This window comes from Scatophagus argus, chromosome 24 (assembly GCF_020382885.2).
Source record: "Scatophagus argus isolate fScaArg1 chromosome 24, fScaArg1.pri, whole genome shotgun sequence".
Taxonomy (NCBI): Eukaryota; Metazoa; Chordata; class Actinopteri; family Scatophagidae; genus Scatophagus; species Scatophagus argus.
In genome coordinates, this window is record NC_058516.1 from 11265874 (window position 1) to 11287845 (window position 21972).

The 21972-nt window shown below is 41.0% G+C and overlaps 1 protein-coding gene across 1 annotated transcript in view; it reads left to right on the forward strand.

Moving 5' to 3' along the window:
• The first annotated feature begins 605 nt into the window (after nucleotides 1-605).
• Nucleotides 606-21972, forward strand: part of ptgfrnb (prostaglandin F2 receptor inhibitor b) — a 57162-nt gene continuing 35795 nt past the window's right edge. Inside the window, exons 1-5 of the mRNA XM_046381988.1 lie at nucleotides 606-975; nucleotides 6005-6117; nucleotides 6549-6807; nucleotides 11203-11607; nucleotides 14543-14971. Of these exons, the coding sequence (XP_046237944.1) occupies nucleotides 924-975; nucleotides 6005-6117; nucleotides 6549-6807; nucleotides 11203-11607; nucleotides 14543-14971 (1258 nt within the window). The 5' untranslated portion in view covers nucleotides 606-923. The remainder of the gene's footprint in view (nucleotides 976-6004; nucleotides 6118-6548; nucleotides 6808-11202; nucleotides 11608-14542; nucleotides 14972-21972) is intronic.

The window sequence follows — 21972 nt, forward strand, 5'->3', positions numbered from 1 at the left end:
TAATGCACTGAATGTGCTTGTTATACTTTAGTGATACACACAGTGTGTTTTGATGGGAAATGCTGCATGTAAATATAAACATTATAAAGCATTATAAAGCATTATAAACTTTGTTTGCTGGAAAACTATGTGTGGTACCTTTAAATTAACCATTAGCTTTGTCCAAACAGAGTTTACTCTTCCTGAGGTCCCTAAACACATCATATTATTCAAAATCACATCTGACCCATGAGAGTCATGAAAGTTTGGTTTTTTTTCCCAAAAAATGTCATAATTTTTCTTTTGTTTTTGTTTTGTTTCAATCAAGACAAGAGACTTCAAACAGTAAAAGATATTCTGATATATTTTGGGGGTCTAAACCACTTATAAATTCATAAGGGAGGAGCGGTATAGCAATTAAACTATGAGGGAGGAATCCATTACAGCAAAGCCAGACCACTCTGACTGAACAATATCTGACATGTAATAAAGACTAATATCAGCACTATAAACCTTATGGCAAAATGAGACACGGGGAATCTCTTCTTCTCTCTCCACCTGGGACCTCCCTGCTTCCTTCCACTCCTCCTCCAGCCTAGCCCGTCACCTAACTTCCGGCCAGTCTCTCTCTCTCTCTCTCTCTCCTCAATCAACCTCTCCCCCTCTCTTATCAGTTTCGTCCTCGTTCCCAGAAGACACACACCAAACCGGTTCAGTGTCAGTGTGAGAATCCTAACATGGATTCGGATTCGGTATAAATCCGGTCTCCGGTTGTGCGGCTCCGCCCGGTGTGCGTTGCGGGACTGACTGCACAGATCTGAAGAGTTTTATTGGATTGATCGACAGCGGCGGGAGAAGAGGACTGGTGTTACCCCACGCACAGGACAAAGAGACCGGGAGGGGGGAAAATTAAGGAAACAAGATAAGAGTGGAAAAGGCTAGGAATGAAAATGGACAACTGTCTTCCAGCGCTCGTTTTTGGTCTTTTAATGCTCGGTAAGGAACGTTTCTTTGCCTGACTGTTGATAGCTAATTAACTCCGATGGATGTCGGCATTCTTCTGCAAGCGAACCCAATGTAAAACCCTGTTAAGAAAACTGTCAATTAAGGGTTTAGCCGCTTGTCGGCAAGGGTACATATCTCATTAAAGGTCAGTTAAAGCATTTTTCGTATCTTTAACATCCACTAGCCAATCCGGTTTATATCCAATCTATCCTCCAGCTCTTAATTCGATTCATTTCAATCCTTTTCAACTGGTTCACTCTGCTAGCTGCTGCCAACTGCTCTGCATTTTTGATGGAAGAAGTTGGGAGAGTTCAACGAGCCACACAGATTCAGAAAGTTAAAATTTAAGGGTAAAAAAACTGAACTTGGTTTATGGGATGGATGCCGATTTGTAGAGTGTATCTTGTAGGTTGGAAAAAACCATTAAGCTGTGTTCTCAAACATCTCTAAATGTGACCTCGAGCAAAAAAGAGTTAAAAATGCCATGTTGTTAAACGCAGTTTGGCACGATATCTCTCTCTCCCTGTGAGAATGAAATGCACCCATCGATGAGGTATCTGGATATATTTCTCACTTAATTTAAATGTCTCCAAGTGAAGAAACTGTTGTACAATTGTGCTTAGCTAATGTAATGAATTCATTGTTTTAGGTTTAGGTACTAATGGTTCATTAAAACACTGTTTAAAAAAAAAACCCTTCTTTCTCCCATTTAAATGGAAAACACTGAAGAATGAATGCTTAAGAGCTAGAAAATAAAAGGAGGGAAATAGTCCAAAGTTTGATGTGTTTCATCCTATCCAAGAAGACCTGAAATCAACTGCGGTGACCTGATTTGATAAGGTCCCATTAGCCCGTTGGCCATCATAATTAGCCTCAGACCTTTTCTATTTTTTATTTTTTTTGTCTTGTATTTGTACCAGAGTTAAACTAGGCTGACTAATTACCACAGTGTTATAGAGCAGAGCCAGACCTGTGCTTAGTCATGAGGCTGCTTATTGGTGTTGTTCATTGGCCTATCTCAGGGCCCGATAGTGAAGTTGCCATATGTAACTATGAATGTCACCAGGGCTCTCTTTGTGTGTGTGTGTGTGTGAGTGTGTGTGTGTGAGAGAGATAGACTTGGCTTAAATTAGTGCAGTGTAAGATGATAGAATGTCGCCAGCACTCCTGTGGTGGGTTGCTTTGCAGGTGTGAGTGTGTGAGTGCATTCTGACGCTGCACAAGGGAACGTAAGCCCTGGTATTCAAATTGCTTCCTCTATACTATGACGCAGATAACTGTGAGTGTCACTGTCACTGAGTGACTTAAGGGATAAGAGGTACATCACTGAATGAAATTTTCTATTCAGACTTCCAAGAGGAAGTCAAAGTCTGCCTAACTGCCCAACAACAACAACTTTTTGGCCTGTTGAGCATTTGTATTTTAGCCTGAGTTGTTCAATGGGGCGGCGACACAGATAATTTCATTGCAGTGCAGACTTGTCAGTTTTTAATTAAACAATTTGTCCATATTTGTCACAAATACATCATATAGACAAAAATATTGGGCTACCTGACATTGCAGTTTTTTTTTTTGTTGTTTTTTTTTTGCCCATTCATGCATTTGTGAGGTCACACACTGATGTTGGACCAAAAGACCTGGCTCACGATCTCCATTCCAGTTCATCCCAAAGGTGTTGGATGGGGTTGAGGTCAGGACTGTATGAGAACAGTCAAGTTCTCATACACCAAACTCATCCAGCCATGTCTTTATGGAGCTTTGCTTTGTGCGCTGGGGCACAGTCATGCTGGTTGGAAGCATAGCATTAGTCCATAATGTCTTGGTATGCTGAAGCATTAAGATTTTGACTCACTGGAAGTAAGTGGCCGAGCCCAAACCTTGAAAACCAGCCCCATAAAGAGGCGTGTCTGGATACTTTTGTCTATATAGTGTAAGTGTTTGCAAATTGCTTGTATGGCTCATGTTGTATTTGTTTCTGTGAATGTATGTCCATGAATGATTTGTTTTAGTGGATGGACCTTTAGTATTTAATGCACCAAAGAGGTTCTTTGCCCCTCTAATGGGACCAGCGTTGAAAGTAAATTTTGATACAGCTGGGACCACGTTAGAAGTATGTGTCCTCACCTCAGCCTTCGAATTTGTATGTTTTTGTAGCTCCATTTTAAGACTCTTAATTGATCTTGCCATTCGTGCACGAGAAATATATCATGACCCTGGGGTTCATGCCAAGACAGAACAGCGCTGGACTGGTTTTTGATGCGAGATGGTGTGTTATTTGGAGCTTTCGCCGTTTGAAATTTGAAAGTAGAATCATATTGTGTCCCATGAGATTTCTCACATCATGGAGTTTTTTAGTTGTCAGACTCCCAATAAAAATTAATTCATTTAAAAACATGCCACTTTGGCATTAATACACCAACCTTTCTTTGTACCACTCTGTGGTCCCGTTGGGCATCCCACCTACAACATTGCCCAATTGTCAATTGTTGAGAGAATAAATAATCTGCAAAGTAACTCATAACTAAATATCTTAATTAAACATAACTGAATTAAAGTATAAAGTATAGTGTAGAAGAAAATGGAAACATTAGAGAAAGGTTCCTCAAAACTCCACTTAAGTATAGTAAACTACACTTAGTTATATTCCAACACTAGTTATTCTAGATTTAGATACTAAGATTGTTATTTTTACTGCAGATGTTCCAAATAATAGGGATATTGGTGTCCTTGATTGCTAATAATTGTCATTCCCCATGTGATTGCTTGTTCAAATCCAGTTAATTTGGGTGGGGACTAACCAACCCTTCTTTGCATCCGGCTGAGTCTGAATGTCTTCCGGACCCGTCGGAACCCTTCTTGATTATTTTTGGGCGTCTTCAGTATTTATTCCAGCAGAGACAATCACAGGCAGGCTGGAAATTGAGTTTGAAAAGCGTACATCTCAGCACCTGACCAAGCAACTTTGAGTTTCTTATTTTAGTGATGAATGGTCCTGTCACCGAACCCATATACTGTATATGAGACTGGTTTTGTGACATGACACTGCAGAAATCTTGCAAAATGCAAAAAGGAAGTAGTAGTAGGAGGTTTTTTAATATGTTGGGTAGTAATTTGCATTAGCCAAATATAGCATACTGAGCCATTAGCTGTTGAAGACCTTTTTGATGGTTGACAACTCGCTGAGGCAAATATATTGCGGTTGCTGAACGTCACACACTCTTCTTTTTTTTCTTTCTTTTTTTTTTTTTAAATCTATTACACTAACACTGTGGCTGCCACAACTCTCAGAGACAAACATGTGAGGAAGCCATCAGTCTGTGGTTTATCCTACCATACGAAGCTAAAGATGAAGTAAACCGTAGACAAATCCTGACAGGAACGGTAAACAGGAAGCGAAACATAGAGTGGGTTTTATGCGCTACGTTTTTCAGTGACTTACCAAAGCAGAAAAAATCTCCCAGTCAGCAGGCTCACATGCACATAACTCCAGGCCAGCTGCCAAAAACTCAAGTATTGATGGGCCATACAAAGATGGGGCTTTTTTAAACCAAAGCTGATCCACGTCCAGATTTGTTCTGTTTTTTTTTTCCTCAAAGGTATCAGTTTTTAGCAGTGTCTTAGAGGACCTAAACATGGTTTAATAGTGACAGAAATGCTTTTGAAATCAGTTAATATAATGACAGACTTTCACAATGTGATGTGTGATGGTGTATGGACACGGTCCCCGGATAGTAATGAAGCTCCACAGCTTGTCCAAAATGACCATATGCCTGACTTTCTAAAGATGGCTTCAGATGAGTGAGGCACTTCTCAATTTAATAACAATTAAGCCATATAATGCATGTTGAATATTAAAGTAGAACATGCGCTTATTAGATAGATGTGAGCATTCCCTGTGGGAGAAAAACCACCTGATGTGATGCAGCCATCCCTACACCAGCAGGAATCAGATCTGTTGTGGTCCAGATCAGGAACACATATGAAAGGTTTTCCTCAAATCACATTTATTTCTTAAATCACATCGACTACATTGTCCCACCCAGATCAGGTCAGATAAACCCCAGCGGTGCCTCTCAAGTCTAATAGAACCGATTAGTGATTCTTCAAGAACTCTGGAGTCCTGAAGTCCAGCCATTGCATGTACTCAGTATGGGTAGAAGTAGAAGAGCTGGATCAGTGCTCCCACAGTACCAAAAATGACATATTCAGTCATTTTCCTTTGACAAAAGAAGAGAAAACTCTCAAACAAGCACCCATACAAGAGCTTTGCCCTAATCAAATTATCTAAAATTGGTAAAATTGAACCCTATTTGGGGAAACTTGCCAAGCAGCTGCACACAAAGCCAGCAGTATGTAGCATCCCCGCTTTACCTTTTAGCTGAGCCCCCCCCGGTGCACATGTCGGGCTTGGAGCCGGAATGTTGAAACAGGAAGCAAAGTGTCAGTGAACCTGGCCAACTCCACTCAGTGGCTCAGTCTGGCTTCTGCTGTGTTGCTACATGCTGCACTCAGCTGGAATGTGAGTGGAGTTTTCCCACATTTTCTTTAACCGGGCGGGAATGTAAACCAAATGGTTTGATAAGCCCCAAACCCACAATGTAACCAAACAGCATTAATTATGTAATGAATTATTCTAAACTAAGTCTTACTCTTACTTTCTGTCTTCGGGGAAATCTATCGGAGTGTTGACATAATCAGTTTGAACTTCAGATTGTCATCATCTTACCAGTCTTACCACATTTATCCGAGTACAGCCTTTTCATTGTGTCGAGTCTGTTTTCGTAAGACAAAAGTCTTGTGGGTGTGGATGTAGTCGCTACACTGTGGAGCACTCTGAAGAATAAAGATCTCCAGAGGTATAACTGGTATAACTGGACAGTCGGACGAACTGTCAAAAGAATCAGTGTACCGCTTTGTGTCTGCTAGTAAGATTGATTCTAAAATCATAGTGACTCAACACCTTTTATACTTGATAGTGAGCATGGGTTGTATCTATTTGACACTCTCTCCGTCCCTGAAGGTGGCTGCCTGGCCCGGGTGGTGACGGTGTCTCCTGGTCCATTAATTCGGGTGGAAGGGCAGCCGGTATCCATCAGATGTGATGTCAATGAATATTCTGGACCACGGGAGCAGGTACGTGGGTATTTACAGTAAGTTTACAGTAAGTGTTTAAATGAAGTGCAGAATTCTGCATAGGTACCACCCAACCTTTTCTGCATTGTTATCCTACCTTTAGGCTCCAGAATTCCCTCAACTGGGCCAATGCACTGTTAATTGTCATGTGACTATGTGGATATTTGTAAGCTCCCAGTGGGTCATGAAATATCTACCTCAAGCCAGCTGTGTTAAATATAGTTAGATAGTTGTGGAAATCTGACCACCTTTCGATGGAGTTGAGCGCTTGTAACGATCTAAATTCATCGTCTTCGCCGTCTGCATGGATGATAATCCCATTGGAGTATATGTGGGGAATTTTATCCAGATGATGGTGGGAACTAGTCAGGTCAGATTCATCCACTTTTATTCTTTTATAAAACGCTCCAATGCCATTATCCGTCCTGCAGGATTTCGAGTGGATGATGTCCAGGGATGCCACCAGTCAGAGGATTAAGATAATCTCCACCTTCGATGCCAGCTACTCCCACCCGTCGCTCAGCAAGCGCGTCGCGTCCGGCGACATCTCTGTGGTTCGGCTCCAGGACAACGAGGTGGAGCTTAAGATAGCCGAGGCGAAGGAGACGGACGCCGGCTTCTACTGGTGTCAAACGCCGAGCACCGACTCCGTCATCAGTGGCAACTACGAGGCTCAGGTCCAACTCACAGGTGAGCTTTCCTGACTTAGCTGTGTATAAAGCTAGCAGGCTACAGTGGTTCATATAACAGCTATCCCCTTGACTTGCTAATGCTCCACTGACCATGTATATATCCTCCCACACACACACACACACACACACACTCACACTCAGCAGATGTCAGGTGGGAGTACTTGGCTTGTGTCAAATGAGGTCCAGGGAGGGATTTGGTTAGAGAAAGACAAAGGTTGGCAGAAGAATATAAATACCATCATATGACATGCAGTGAAAGAAAAGTTTTGAGTGTTACACGGTCTATAATGAGCAGAAACATTCAGTCATAATTGGTCTAATTTTCCTGACCGAGATGTTGGAGGGGAGCATTACTTTTAACAACTTTGAAATCTGTGTTACGCTGCTTGTAACTAGAGCTGCATGGATCAGATAGACTGGATCTGTATCTGTGTAATGACCTCATTAGGCAGATCTGGTACCAGCCAGTCCGTTTAAAAACCCCTTTTTCTTATCTGCTCCTTTCTTTTGCTGCATGCATGTGTTGCATATTGGCAATAATCTGCCAATATGATATGTATCGCAACACGGACATGATCTTTTTGAAGCGTAAGGCAGAGAACGGTGAAAATAGTCACTATTTTGGCTCGTAAAAGGGACTGACACTCATTCAGATAGTTTTCAGCGGGCTAATCAAGTCATTGTTTTTTTGTCGTGAGTTAGCATTGCTGCTAATTGACTTCATATAAAAAGTCATTTTGCCTAATTGCTAATCATGCAGGCTTAGTAAAATTTGTTTGAATGAATTTATACCATTTCAGGACTCTGTTGTAATAATACAGCCGATAGGAAATACTGATGTGTGACATCACTGAAGCCTAACATCAAGTCCCACCTTAGTGAAGAAGAGCTTCTTAAAGTTTGGGCTGTTTGTATTCAAATCACATAAAATAGTAAATGAATGTTTCTGTATAGAAAGTAAATCTCAAAGCTTAGTATTAATAGGGTCCTGTGAAATATGTTTTCATTTTTTCCAGCTTCTGTTTCTCTTGTTTTTTTGTTTCAATTCTGCGCTTTTACGATTTTTTAACCTACAATTTTTATTGGCCCCTCTTACAATTCCCTGGATCTTTTAGAGGGGTTTGCTCGCCAATATCACAGAAACACTGTAAGTTTGTCCAATTCAGACTATTTTCTGTCACAGAAGCAGAAGGAAATAGAAAACACCCATATTCAGCACTTTCCTTTGAATTTAATTGGGTTGTTCCCCTCTCACTAATTGCGTACAGTTTGGCTACTGAATCGGCTTAACGCGAGCCCGAACACGCAGGACGTTTAACGGCGACCATTACTTATTTGAGTGGAGTTTCGGGGGCATCTTCTGTTACGAAAGCCTCAAAATTTGAGAGAACGGGATTGTCTGACGGGAGGTTAGTTAGCTCCATAATGCACCATCATGTTCAGCTGCTCTCTGCTTCCCAACAAGGCTCCCCAGACACCTTGTTAAATTTAGACCTGAATTAGCTAGGCAGCGCTGTTTATGTGCCAGAGAGATTGTCTTGTGTATGCAGAGCGCATGTATGGGTGTGTAATATAGTTTGTAGTGTGTGAAGGGAGGGCGTGTGTGTGTGTGTGTGAGAGAGAACGACACTGTCGGTCGTTAACAGACATGATGAGTTAGATTTGCTGCTTCAGGGTCTGTACCAGTCGAGACTTGTTCACCACATTCATCAGCGCTCACACTCCCATGAAGAAACACACATACACACACACACATACACACACCGCCCCAATGAGGCTGTTTGGTTATGTAAGGAGCAAGTGAAGTACAGGTCGCTGAGGGTTTGAAAACTCCTTTCAGGCTAATTTTAATTGATAGAGCAAAACGCAGATTACTCGTACTGCCTTTGTTATCTGCCACAGGCTCTCACATCACTGCAGCACAGTCGCAGTACTGGATATTCCTGAATTCCAGTCTCATTGGTGTGTAGTAACTGTACATCCATGCTATGTATTAACTTAAGGATTCCGTTCATTATATTTTAACCCTTTTGGAAACCTCCCTCAGTCATAAAACACTCTGAAGGCAGAGAAACTCAAGCTGGGATGAAGATGAGACTTAACTGATTTTGTACGGTTTTACGTTAATGTATTTATTTATTTTTTTTCAAATACGATAAGTTGTGGTTTTTGTGCCCGCATCTTCTAACACCACCCAACTGAATTTTTTTTTGTGTCATGAGCAGCAAATGCACCATGTGATGAAGCTTTCTATCTGTCTCTACATATATTATATCAGTCAGAATCAGAATGTAATTCCGTTCCCATAAGCTTTCTATTACTCCCCGCTCCCATTCTTCTGCCACTTCACTGATTCATTTATAACACGACGATTAGCTTCCAAAAGGCATTATTCACCATTTCTGTGAAAAAAAAAAAAAAAATATATATATATATATATATATATTTTGGCACGAAACTGAGAAAGAGTTGAGAGCTATGATTGCTGTACTGTTGCGTTTGTGAGAAGATTATTAAACATCTCGCCTGAAGTCAGTCTGTGGACACACCCCAGCTCTCACTCATTCATTATCCTTTTTTTTTTTTTTATGATTAACATTTTCCGTTTTAATATTAAACCACCCAGCTACACCGGTGGTGATAAAACAGAGTCTGTAATTTGCGTTTAGCAGTCATCCAGCAAACACTACTGAGCCTGCCGCTCAGTTTTATTATTAACCCCCCATGTCTTCACTACAGACGTGCCATTCATCACAGGAATGTTTTTCTCTTCCCTGTTGCGAAAAGCAGAGGTAAAACTTTGTTTTATTGTTACAGTTTTGGAGACATCTGAAAGCAAGTTCCCCAAGTTTTAAACGGCTCGCCATTCCGTCGCTGCGTCGTAACATGAAAAGAAACGAAAGAGCGTCGAAATCGTCCTGGAGCTCTGAGAGTCGATACCAAGCAGGAAGTGTTTTTTTTTTTTTATTATCCCAACAAATCAAGGCCAGAGTACGAAAGAGAGGAGGTCGATCTGCTGCTGCGTTACCTGAGCAGGCGAGTCAGTAACCTTTATGAACACTCACCTGGGTGTGTTTCGTTTACTGCTTTATCTGAAGCAGTTTGTTTGCTCGCTCTCCTTCAAATAGTGACCTTGACAAGAGAGTTTTAACAGCGTGAGTCCTTCCAACTTTCACCCTAACCCTTAAAAAAAAAGGTATTACACCAACGCTGAAAGATGGTCTTGTTGTAAAGTTGTAAAGAAAGCAGACATTTTGTAAAATTGGTGCTGCATGTTCAGAGGAAATAGAGGAAAAAAAACAGGCTGTGTTATTCTCTTCTGCTCAAAGGGTAGAAAAACTACAACAACCAGAATGCATTGCGCTGCACTGGACCAATAAATGCTGTGGTGGCTCATGTACCTGAGTGGAAGCCTGTTTTTTTTGGCTTGGTGGATTTTGAAATGTGAAACAAGATGGCGGCCTGTTGGAAACAAGCTATCTCCAAATTATTAAACCTAAACAATGCTTCTGAAAATGTTTTAGGTGGTAGGTTCAATTTTATTTGAGACGGGAATACAGAAGTACAAGCTGTAGTTCCCACAGAAGACTCACCTTTCAACACACACACACACACACACACACTGCATGATGCTATCGTTACATAGCAAATAGCTGTTTGCTTCTCTGTTTTTGTTGAATATCTCATGTATTTGACCTTCAAGAATCCCCTTAAAACCCGAAAACTGATAAACGTAGGAAGTCATCATCATTCTGTCATTCTCCTGAATAAATACCTTCATTTAATGGTTGAATCTTAAAGTTTTTGGTGACATTCAGTCTTTTTCTTTTCCAATTTAGCTCCCTTTGATGTCGGCTTTCTTTTCACATGCGCTCGCTTCCATTTTAACATGTCTATTTTTTTTAAATCAGGCATCCTTTCTCAGGACTTTTTTTCTTTTTTACTATTATTATTTTTTGCCTTTTTAACATCAAAGAGTCTAAAGATGGGCATTGGGGGTTGGAGAAATGGCATTGCTTTCCTCAATCACGTCATTATTATTTAATTAAAGAGTTTGGTCTAGACCTGCTCTAAATGGAAAGTGTCATGAGATAACTTTTGTTGTGAATTGGCGCTATATAAATAAACTGAACTGAATTAAACTGAATTGAATTATGTCATTGCTTTTGATTTTTCACCCTAAAACTAAGCAGATTTTTGGAATTTTGGAATCTTATTGCACATAGCTCAGAATATACCTCCAGTAATAGACAGAAAAATAGACTAAAATAGTGCAAATATGCTACTGATTGCGTGTATGATTTTGTGTGTGTGTATTTTTCAACTTTGACCTTTTGTATTCAGTGATATTCGCACGTATTACAGTGTTATGTTTTGTCTCTTTCCCTTTCAGTCATTGCCAACACCCTCAAGGTCTCCCCCCAGACTCCGCCCTCAGCCGTCCCAGAAGGAAATGACATCACGCTATCCTGCAACGTCACCCGGGAACTCACCCTCCCCACCTACCTATCCGTCACCTGGTCGGTGAAGAAAGGAGCAACGTCGGAGGACATTTTAACGTTTGGCCCTCAGGGAGATGTGACGGTGGCGCCGAAGTTCGAACGCCGCTATACGGACGGAGGCATCCGATTGGTTCCCAGGAAAAACGGATTGTTCGAATTGGTGATTTCCAGAATGACGTCGTCTGACGAGGGGATTTACGAATGCAACGGAACGGAATGGACGCATGAAAACGGGAAATGGATAAAAATCGTGGAGAGCACGAAAGAGATGGGAACCGTCTCTGTTACGCCTACAGGTAAAAGAAAGAAAATTCACTTTAATAACTGTCAAAATACTTCATTTAGATTGTTTTGTTATCAGCCTTGCTGACGGCGTGACTTTCATCGCCTTCCATCCATCATTAGTTCCATACTTCTGATTTTCCGAGCCGCCTCCATCATTGTCCTGTACTTTCTTAACCTCACCGCCAGAACCTTTTTATGACTTTGCTCAGCAGTTGTGGACTCACTGGAGATGGACAGTGTTGGCCAAGTGGTGTCGCTGGATTGGTTTCTTGTCATCATTTATTGTCTTCTGTCAGCTGACAGTAGTTGTAACACAATACCTACAGCCAATTCTCTCTGTGGTCGTTCGAAGTGTGTTTCATAGTCCACAGCAGAGTGATGAACCTGATCTAAAGCTGGATGCTGTGTCAATTATGTCTGAAATCATAATCAAGTTTATTTAACACGATTACTCAATAACTTTGGGAACGTTTATTGAACTTTTGATAAAAATTCAAGTCTTTTTACCAGTGGATTTCTTTCAATTCTAAATATAATTCAATAATAATAATAAAAAAAACCCATAAATGTCTGTTGGATTCTTGAAATTCAATTATCTTTTTGTCATAATCGTTTAGAAGCCAAAATTGTAATTGAAAATAAAACTTAATTAATCATCAAGCTGGGGTGAACAAGAGCTTTGATACTTTAGGCGTTGCCACGGTAACTGACTTCCAAACAGCGGCTGTTGTCCCGCCCCCTGTCCTGCTTTGTTATTCGACTCATAATTACGCTAATGGCTGAGTTTATCAGTGAAGAACGATCAGAGGTTTGAGGAAAGTGTGATGACTTGCAGTGATCGACTCTCAAGTTAACGTGAATCTGCATGTACGCATAAATCATCCACCCATCACTCATCTGAACAGATCATTTTCTCCGATTTGTAGACCCGCGTGGACATTTCACTCCGCTACTAGCCGCTATGTTGCCTTTTTAAATTATGTGGAGCGTCACGACGTTTTACATTTCTTCATTATTAGCGGCCTTGATGTGTTGAGTGTTTTCTTTAATGATTCTGCTCTAATGATCGGAGAGGCTGCATTCAGAAATTGAAATGTTTGTGTGTGCGCAGTAAGCTTGAATGCAGCAGATATCATGGGACGTTTTGGCAGCAAAGCTGGGAAAAGAAAAAAAAAAGCATTTGCCTTGCAAATTTGGAGACGCTTCACCCTGTTTCACCCAACCACAACCCACGCAGTATTAATCAGAGTATACAGACATAACTGTATATTATACCTACATTACCCTCCTCCCCATAAAAAAGCTTTGAATGGTATTCAGACAGCAGTACATCCAACCCTAGCTCAGTTACATGATAAAACTTCTGGAATCGAACAGATATCCTCAGGTGATGTCACTCGAGTCAGTCGAGTCTCCGGCTACATTAGCCACCACTAGCTTCATACTCCTCTGAGTCATAAGTCGGTCAGGTCTCCGCCGACTAATTCAAGCATACTGTTAATTAGGGATACATTGAGTATACAAGAGTTTTGTTTCCATTGCAAGTGTATATCTGTTCTAAATAGCAGTTATCTGTCCACTTGATTGCCAATAGTCGCTACATTTCAGTAGAGAAGCAGAGGTAATATAGTTTCAAGATTGTGTAGATTACACCAAAGGGAGCATCAGATGATTAAAATCTCTTGAAGCTTGGTTGTGGACACAAAAGACACACCACACAGGATTTGTCTCACTATGAGGGAGGGACGTGGGAGAGTTCTCACTCTGTTGTTTGAATGGCATCCTCTCCTCTGGGAGACCCTGTCTTTTACGCTATCCCAGGACGCCCGTGACCCTCACTGTCTGTCTGTCTGTCTGTCTTTCTCGGTCCTGAGAGAGGGGCCCCCCTGGACTCCAACACTCACTCTCATTCATTGCGGTTGCTGTGGTCACCATATCTTCTGTCCTTCTGGGTTGCCATATCCTCTTAAGTGCTAGAAAACACCCAGTGGTTTGTAAAGAAACCAGAGATTTTGAGCTACACACACACACACACACAGGTCTGGCTCTCAGGCCCATTGTGTCTCAGTCAGTTCATATTGACTTACAGTCTTGAGTAAAGAGGATGAGTAAAGTCAAATAGAGTGAGCTTTGTCTCTTTTGTCCTTTCCCAGACACCATACAGAGACTCTTCCCCACATTCTGCTGTCTAGGTTGTTAGTGGAGACCGTTAAACCCCCCTGATTCCCCCTGTTGGATTGAAGATAAACAGAAAAGATATTGAATAGAAGAGACTGTAAAGCTTTTCTTTAGCATCGCAGCTGAGAAAACACGCTTTCCCCCTAAATCTGTCTGACATTTTTCGATTAGTCTCAATAATTTAGCTGAGTGGAGTTGAGAATATTGCAACTCCTCCATTATTGACTAACTGTTGTATCTCTAAGTGTGCGTTTTTGTCTCATCAACTGACGGTTCATTATTTACATATATTAGCCCACAGGTAACACTAATATATCACTTGCATGGCTATAAAGGCTCCTCTACACTCAGTGATTTTGGGCTGTGTCTGTAAAAAGTTGAGGTATGTGGACAAATCTGCTTGTCACTCACCTCACACAGTGTTAAATGCATGGAAGACGGGTTTTAGGACACTGTCCATGGGTGCCCTAGGACATGTAGTGCCAGAGTGAGAGTGACAGCTGAGCAAAAGTATCATGAAGGGTTAATTGTTTCCCCATTTCCCCATGTGATGTGTTCAAAGTGCTAATTAAGATTGATTAAAAAAAAAAAGCCTGCTTTGATACATTGCAGCTATTTTTGTGTCAGTAACCTAGTGGAAAAAAAAACAATCGAACAACTGTTTCAGCTTTTATAAAATCCGCATTCTTTACAGATGTTCAGCCATCCCAGATTAAAGATACATAAGGATGATGTGACTGATGCGGTCTCTGTCTTCGTCCTCTCAAGGTCAGTCCCTCAGCGTGAAGGCTACATCCACCTCCTCACCCTCCTCTGCGACTCTTCTCCTCTCCCCTGGTAACACGCTTACCCTCCTGTGCTCCATCTCCACCGACAACCTGGCCGCCCTCGCCCTGGAGGTGACCTGGCTGGCAGACGGCCGCGATATCATCACCATGGAGCGCAGCGGGGTGGTGATCTCGAACACGTCCTCCACCGGAGTGCAGGGAAAGCGGGGGGAGGCGAGCCTGGAGCGTACGGGAGCTGGAGAATACAAGCTGGGGGTGAGGGGGGTGAGCGTGGAGGACGGAGGGGCTTACACCTGTCGCATCCGAGCCTTCATCGAGAAAGGAGGGAAGAGCGCGGGGGGAGGAGGGAGGTGGCACATGGCGGCTGAGAAAACATCAAGCCCCGTGACGGTGAAGGTGTCGGAGATCGGTGAGTTAAACAACAGCAGGTTTTCTGTTTCAAGTGATTTAATCAGTTGTATGGAAGAGCATTTATACCAAAAAATTTGATCAGATTTAAAATGAAAAGATTCACGAACACCCAGTCATGACTTTATAATGAAATGTCATACCATTAGTGAGTATGCAACTTATTAAAAAAAAAAAAAAAAAAGATTACTTAATTACTAAAAAATAATATGAAAAAACAAAAATTGTGACACTCTAGTGTTTAAAATTTCAAGATGTTTCATCTTTATATTAAGTCTAATATCCTACTAAGTAATAAATGTTAAACGATTACTGTCAGTTAAACCAAAGTAACATCATTATTAACCGACAGTTCAAACCTGAATTTAAATTAATTCAAAATAGAAAAGAGTGACAAATATGGCACATTGAACATGTGAAAAGCTAAATTAAAAAAAACTCAATAAATGGTTTTTGATGTCTAATTGATTATTGATTTTCTTTTTTTCCAGCATTCATTTAAATGATGAGGTGCTAATTAAAGAGTTTGGTCTAGACCTGCTCTAATTGGAAAGTCGTCATGAAATAACTTTTGTTGTGAATTGGCGCTATATAAATAAACTGAATTGAATTGAATTGAATTAAATCAGAATTGGGAAGTCGTTAATTTCACAAGTTTCAAAGTAGGAAACATGACCTACTCATGAAAGTTGTCTCATTTCAAACTACCGAACTAATTAGTTTTTCTGCCAAGAATGGGCTTCCGTATAACTCTTTGTGAAGAAAACTTCAGTGAGATGACTGGCAGTCCCTCCCTGCACACTTCATTTCACAGTGGCGTGTGTGCCACAGGATAAAGACTGTTTGCAGCACAAAAAGTGCTTTAGGGCACAGAGAAATTTACAGAACTGTGTAAAATGTCATCCTGATCAGAAACTGTACGCTGTCTGGGATTTTGTTGATATTTCTTAAAGACACAGTTCGCCCAAAATATGACAATTCTGTCATTAGCTACTCTGTTCTTTAATGTCACACTGCTGTCTGAATCCTGTTGCTGAATAGGACAGACTAGGGTCAGCTTTGTGTGTGTGTATTTCTAAGATTGAACAGATCTAAGTGGGCATTTGGTCCAGTTTAATTTATCAAACACAGCCAACAGTTGTAGATTGTTTTACTGTGCCTCCTGGGGCTGGGAGATAAAGATCGAGGACCTGATAAAAAAATTATGTTGATGATGAGCTCAGGACATTTGATCTAACAGCCTATCACGCAGCAAAAATAAGTACAACAACAGCCTGTCAGTGTGGTGCCTTTCTGATTGGCTGCCTTTTTGGCACAAAGGAGTGGGGTAGGGTTATGCTCAGAATAGCGTAGAGCATACAGTGGAGATAATGAAACGCACAGATATATAGTTATATTTCAATGGTGTCAGCAACGACAGTATTCATCATCTTTAAACACAACATAAAGGAGACAAAAGAGAGCCAGGTGTTTTATTCAATCCCTCGCAGAAATGCAACGTTTTCGGCCTCTCTGCCCACAGTAATTTGTACCCTCCTCTTAATCCACACCTGGTTTTGTTTTACACGGCCGTATGGAGCTCGTTATGCCAAAATGTTGAAAATTAACTCACCCTATCCTCCCATAGCTGAGGAAAATGTTGACAAAAAAGGTAAAGCAAGAGCTCGTTGAGGTGAAAAGGTGGGGTTTTTTTGGGATTTTGGCAATGCGTCATGTTCTGTGTATCGATTAATGACACATTAGCATTTGTTAGTAATGTATCTTAAGAAGAGCATTGATGCTCATCCCTATACTACCATACATACATTTTTGCCACCTTTAGTCATTAGAGTGTTTGGCCATTTATAATAGGGCGTATTGAAGACATGGTGTTGCGTGTAGACAGTTCTGATGTCCAACACGGTGAAGAAACGGGGAAAAAAAGGGGGTTCTTTCTGAATGAAATCATGACTTGTGGATGTGTAAAGTGCTGCGTTGCCACAGATGAATCTGGAGTCTCAAGGGTGCTGGGGGGGGGGGGACTCTTTAATCCTCTAGTCAGCCTGCTGCGAGGACGATTGATTGGTCATGGCTGTCCTGCACTCTGCTACCTCTAGGTATGTTGGTGTGTGTGTGCGTCCGATGCTCTGATCCCGCCACTGTGTCGAACACAATCGACACGGCATTCAGTTTACTGACATGGCGGGCGGTCTCTCTGTCTGTCTTTTCCATCCTTCTTTTACTACATTCTTAACATTATGTTAAGATTGTGTATTTTCTCTGCCAGTTAAGTTGGCTTGCAAGGTGGCGTATTAGATTCGCAATTAGATTTGAAATTCATTTCTTGATTTCCTCTTAAAGGAATATAATGATGAAAGCCAAATTTCCAGAAAGTGTTTTGGCTGATTGACTTGCTAAAACTTTACTGTCAGCCCTAGAGCCCAAATGTCATTTTATTTTAGTGCCATGGCAATTACTCTTTGGTTTCTTTTTGGTGGTGGGGGTGCGGTGGGGGCAGGGGGGCGGCTGGCTGGCTGGCTGGCTGGCTGTGTTTCAGTGTTTCTCTGAGGGGTTGGACTGGATAGATGCCACAATACTGGCGTCAAAAGGAACCCAGACAAGTTAAAAGTACCACGGGCTTTCAGGTAGCATGCCATTTACCTGTACATCCCTGCTGTCCAGTCAAAACCTGCCATCTTCTCTCATTAAATCATTTATGTATTCATCTTTCAGGAAGTTAGATCTAATATATACTTCTTTTAACAGTGAGTTTCATAACATCCAATTCACTTATAATATGAATGGGAAAACATGCATTTTTGTTTGGTCATTTATTCCCATTTATTAAGTATGCTTGGCAGGTTCTACCTCCTTGACTGCTTTGGGTTCAGGAAGGTCAATATCAACACTTTTGTTTTGCTAGTTTTGTGTCCATGCAATTACTCTTTATGCCATGGTATTACTTTGGAAAAGCATGTGAAGCAAAAATTGGACCATAATCTGATACTCACTGAACCCAGGCTAACAACTAAAACATGCTTCAGCAATTATGCCTATTCAACGGTAAAAGAAACCCAAAAATAGTGTTTATTCATGAAATGAAAAGAAAATGTGAAATACAATGTATTAAACTATATGAAACTTGAATGATATCTGATACATTGTGACTGTTTCCTTATATAATGGGTAATGAAGGGTAAGTTCAAGGCCTAAGGTACAGAAGGTCAAGTTTAGAAAATCTTTATTTATTTATTTTAACTTATTTAATATTGTCCCCTCCAACATTTACACAATTAGTCAATAGTGTCAATAGAGGGGATCTATATGCTTATTTGGTAATAAGATAAGATCATTTTTATTGATCCCTGGAGGGATCAATAAGGGCAACATTTTTTTTTTGAAACACAACATTTTAAAATATACCAGCTCAGTAGATTTAGTGTGTCTGACAGGGCAGAAACCATATTTCTGGGCTGATTGTGGTCAATCAGTGAACTTGCCCTCATTGCACATTTAATTTGTTGATTTTTTTAAAAAACATTTTTGATATAGTGTTTCTTTCTTTGTAACCCTTCAACCTTTTATGAAAAATTCTAATATGACTAGCTGACAAACTGAATAAAGAAAAATACATCCTACATCTTTAAAGTGGTGTTGGGGCCTTTAGTTAAAATAACAGCCATTTCTTTTAGATACAAAGAAAGATCCCTGAAGCCCTATGATACATTTAGAAACATCAACCAGGCTTTACACACACATACATGTACACACAGTACGTACACGCATAACAGCGAGTTAGAGGAAGGGCACAGCTGAAATATCAAGGAGCGTGATCAAGAACATTTTATCTGTTTATCTGTTTACATGCATTCATGTGTGTGCATGTCTGACAAACATTTTATATTAAGCGAGAGTAAAACTAGGTTTGTTGAATGCTTTCTCCAGAGAGTAAATACCACACACACACACACACAAACATGCTTCAAACACTGTCTTTTTGTGTGTGTGTGTGTGTGTCCCACATAGTGAGGGTATGAGGCGGTTCTCACTGGTGGAACTCCTACATTTTGGCCTCAGGGTTTACATTCCTTCATACTGCTGACACACACACACACTCGCACACATTTCTAATTGACTAAAGCTCACATCTAGCTCATATTTCATTCTCATTCCCCTTGAGTCTGAGCTTTATGTGCGCGACTGTCTGGATTGTCAACCAGTCACTTCCTATTCTGCTGATGCGCGGCCTTGAGTTCGCAGCCCCCCCCCACCCTTTCTTCCCACGATGCTTTGCTACAAGCACTGCCTACCAGGAAGCACAAAGAAAGAGTTGGAGAACTTGTTTAGGAGCTCCCCATGGCAGGGACACACACACACTCTCTCTCACACATAGACACAGTTAAAGAGGGTGTAATTCCTCTCACCCTTGGCTACACTCCCCCCCCTCCCCCTGTGTGCATGTTGTTGTGTCAGCTGGAATTGTTGTCAGCAGAGCTCTCATACTTAAACTCATAATTGTTATTTTATGTAGCTCATCAGAATATTTAGGAATATATTCAGTGGAATGTACTGTGTGCTAATGGCTTTTTTTTTGTTGCTCATATTTGCTTGGCACTGATGGCAGAATTTTGTTGTTTTGATTGCTTGTTTCATACCAATGAAATATGAATACAGGAGCTTAAATGCGCTTTTGAAAACATGCATGAAGCTGCCAAAAATAGTTGTTTTTTATTTTAAGTCTACCAGGCTCATGTGAAACTGTAAAACAAACAAAACCAGTACCAAGGTTGCATTTTGTACTTTGTACTTGTTCTTTCGTTCACATTAAGGGTGTTGTGAGAACTAAATCGACCTTGATGTGAGATTGTTTGCTGTGCGCACAAGGCCAAACTGCCTCCTAAGTCACAGTATGACCGGTTGCTGACAAACAGTGAAGCATTTAAATGACAAATAATATTTGAAACAAATTAAAAAATAAATATCTAAAGGAGGAGTTTCTCAAACACATCTGAGATCGTGCAGGTTCCCATAGGATTGAATGGACTTCTTGTTGACCCACGTGCGTGCAAAGTTATGTGGAAATGAAGCATAACAGAAGCAAAAAGCCATGGCTGTGATGTAATGAGGAATTCGGTGATATGAGTAAATGCAGTTCAGCTGCTGCTCCACACTTAGAGCGAACCATAACCCCTTTGGTCTTTGGTCGTGTTCCAAGCGTGACTGATAAGAGACGCCGAGACCTTGGTTCAGACATCCTGGAGGGTTTGTATCCCCCCCCTAGCTGACCAGTGATGGCAAGTTGGAGCTGGAGCACGTAGTATTACCAACACTGCCTCATATTTCAGCCGCCCTCATCATTATTGTTCTATAAACAGTTTGTCACATGACAGGTTTTAAAGGGGTCTTGACATCTCGCAGCTTTTTTGCGATGCTGCGTCGATTCTCAGAAACGCTACGGATTTTCAGGTTAAGAGTTTACATGCGAAAATTTGTGGCTGAGTTTAATTTTGTGTTGTGGTTAAACCCTCGCCAGGTCCTTGCCAATACGCATTCCTGGTTTACTTGGGAAAGAATCCAAGAATGAAAAGAATTGGCTTTAACTTTCATTTCACACAGGATTGACTAGTGAAAACCACTGTATTTTCTTCCCTGAGGGAATGGTTTATGATGCTTCCTGCAGCTCTTTCCAAAAGTCGCTGAAAATCTATCCTTCAGTGAAATGTAAAGCGGTTAAATTAAGGAGGCTGTGCATTGCCATGGGCTGGATGAAGCTCCGGTTTGTGGTTTTATGATGTTTAGCATCCATACTGTTCAGCGTCTGCCTTGCCGTTGGAGAGCTTCCACCTTCATTCATTTAACCAGTGCAGTTTTGTCTGGTGCGAAGCAAACGCTGGCATGATTTTCACATTTCCTCATGTATTATTTGAGGAGTATTTATTATTTAACGTTTTTAGCATGAAAATTAGCAGTGTTTGCTCGCAACAGACAGATGTCATATGCCTGCACACACACAGTAATCTGATTACATGTTGCTTTAGCTGCTAATTGTGATGTAAAAGATACCATCCCTCGAGACAGAGGGAGTGTTGACAGAAAGAGGGAAGAGCTCGGGTGACTTTTTCCATATCTGGTTGTCCTATCATACACACACACGCCTGCACGCTTCGTTGAAATGAGAGCGTCTCGCATGCCTTTGGTTGTTTTGGCAGAATGCAGCATTCTGGAGCTCGGCTCTCTGCTCAGGTCAATGGCTCGGTCACTGCCAAGGTTAGCGGTTCTTCTGCTTGTCACAGACATATTATGATCATGGCATGCAGCCCGCATGTAAATGAGCCGAAGCGGTAAAACAAACTGACCAAACAAGTTCCAGGCGAAGCTTGGCTTCACGCCCTCGGAGCTCCGTTTGAAACACGACATCTGAAGGATGCACTTCATTGTTTGCTGTCACACTGCAATAGAGAGAGAGAGAGAGAGTGTGTGTGTGTGTGTGGACAAAAATCTTGCTTTAAGGTTAGGTTTATAGGGGTAATAATTTTTGTTTATCCACAGTTGTGGTTACAGGTACACTGGCACAGGGTTCTGGGTCTGGTTGTCTCCACACTCATCCATTGTGCCTAGGTTGTGGTTAAGGTTAGGACTGGGATAGTAATGGTTATTGTTATGGTTAGGTGGTGGTTAAGCCTCCAGAAATTGAATGTAAGTCTATGTAATGTGCCCAAAAATGATGGGAAAAGACTGTGTGTGTAAGTGTAAGAGTATAAGACACAGCCTTAAATTTCCATTTTCTTGGCCACTTTGCCTTGTTATTTTGTGTTAAGTTAATATTATTGTTGTTTTTTTTTAGCAAGCAGCAGCAACATTATCAGTCATTTATCATGTTTGTCTCCGCCTGGTGAATGCAAGTCTCTAAATGTCTCCACTCTTCCCTCAGAGAAATATCTTATGTATTGACAGAAAATTAATCAGCAACAACAAGTAATTTTTAAGGAGTAATGAGTTCTTACTCAATCAAGCTTCTCATAT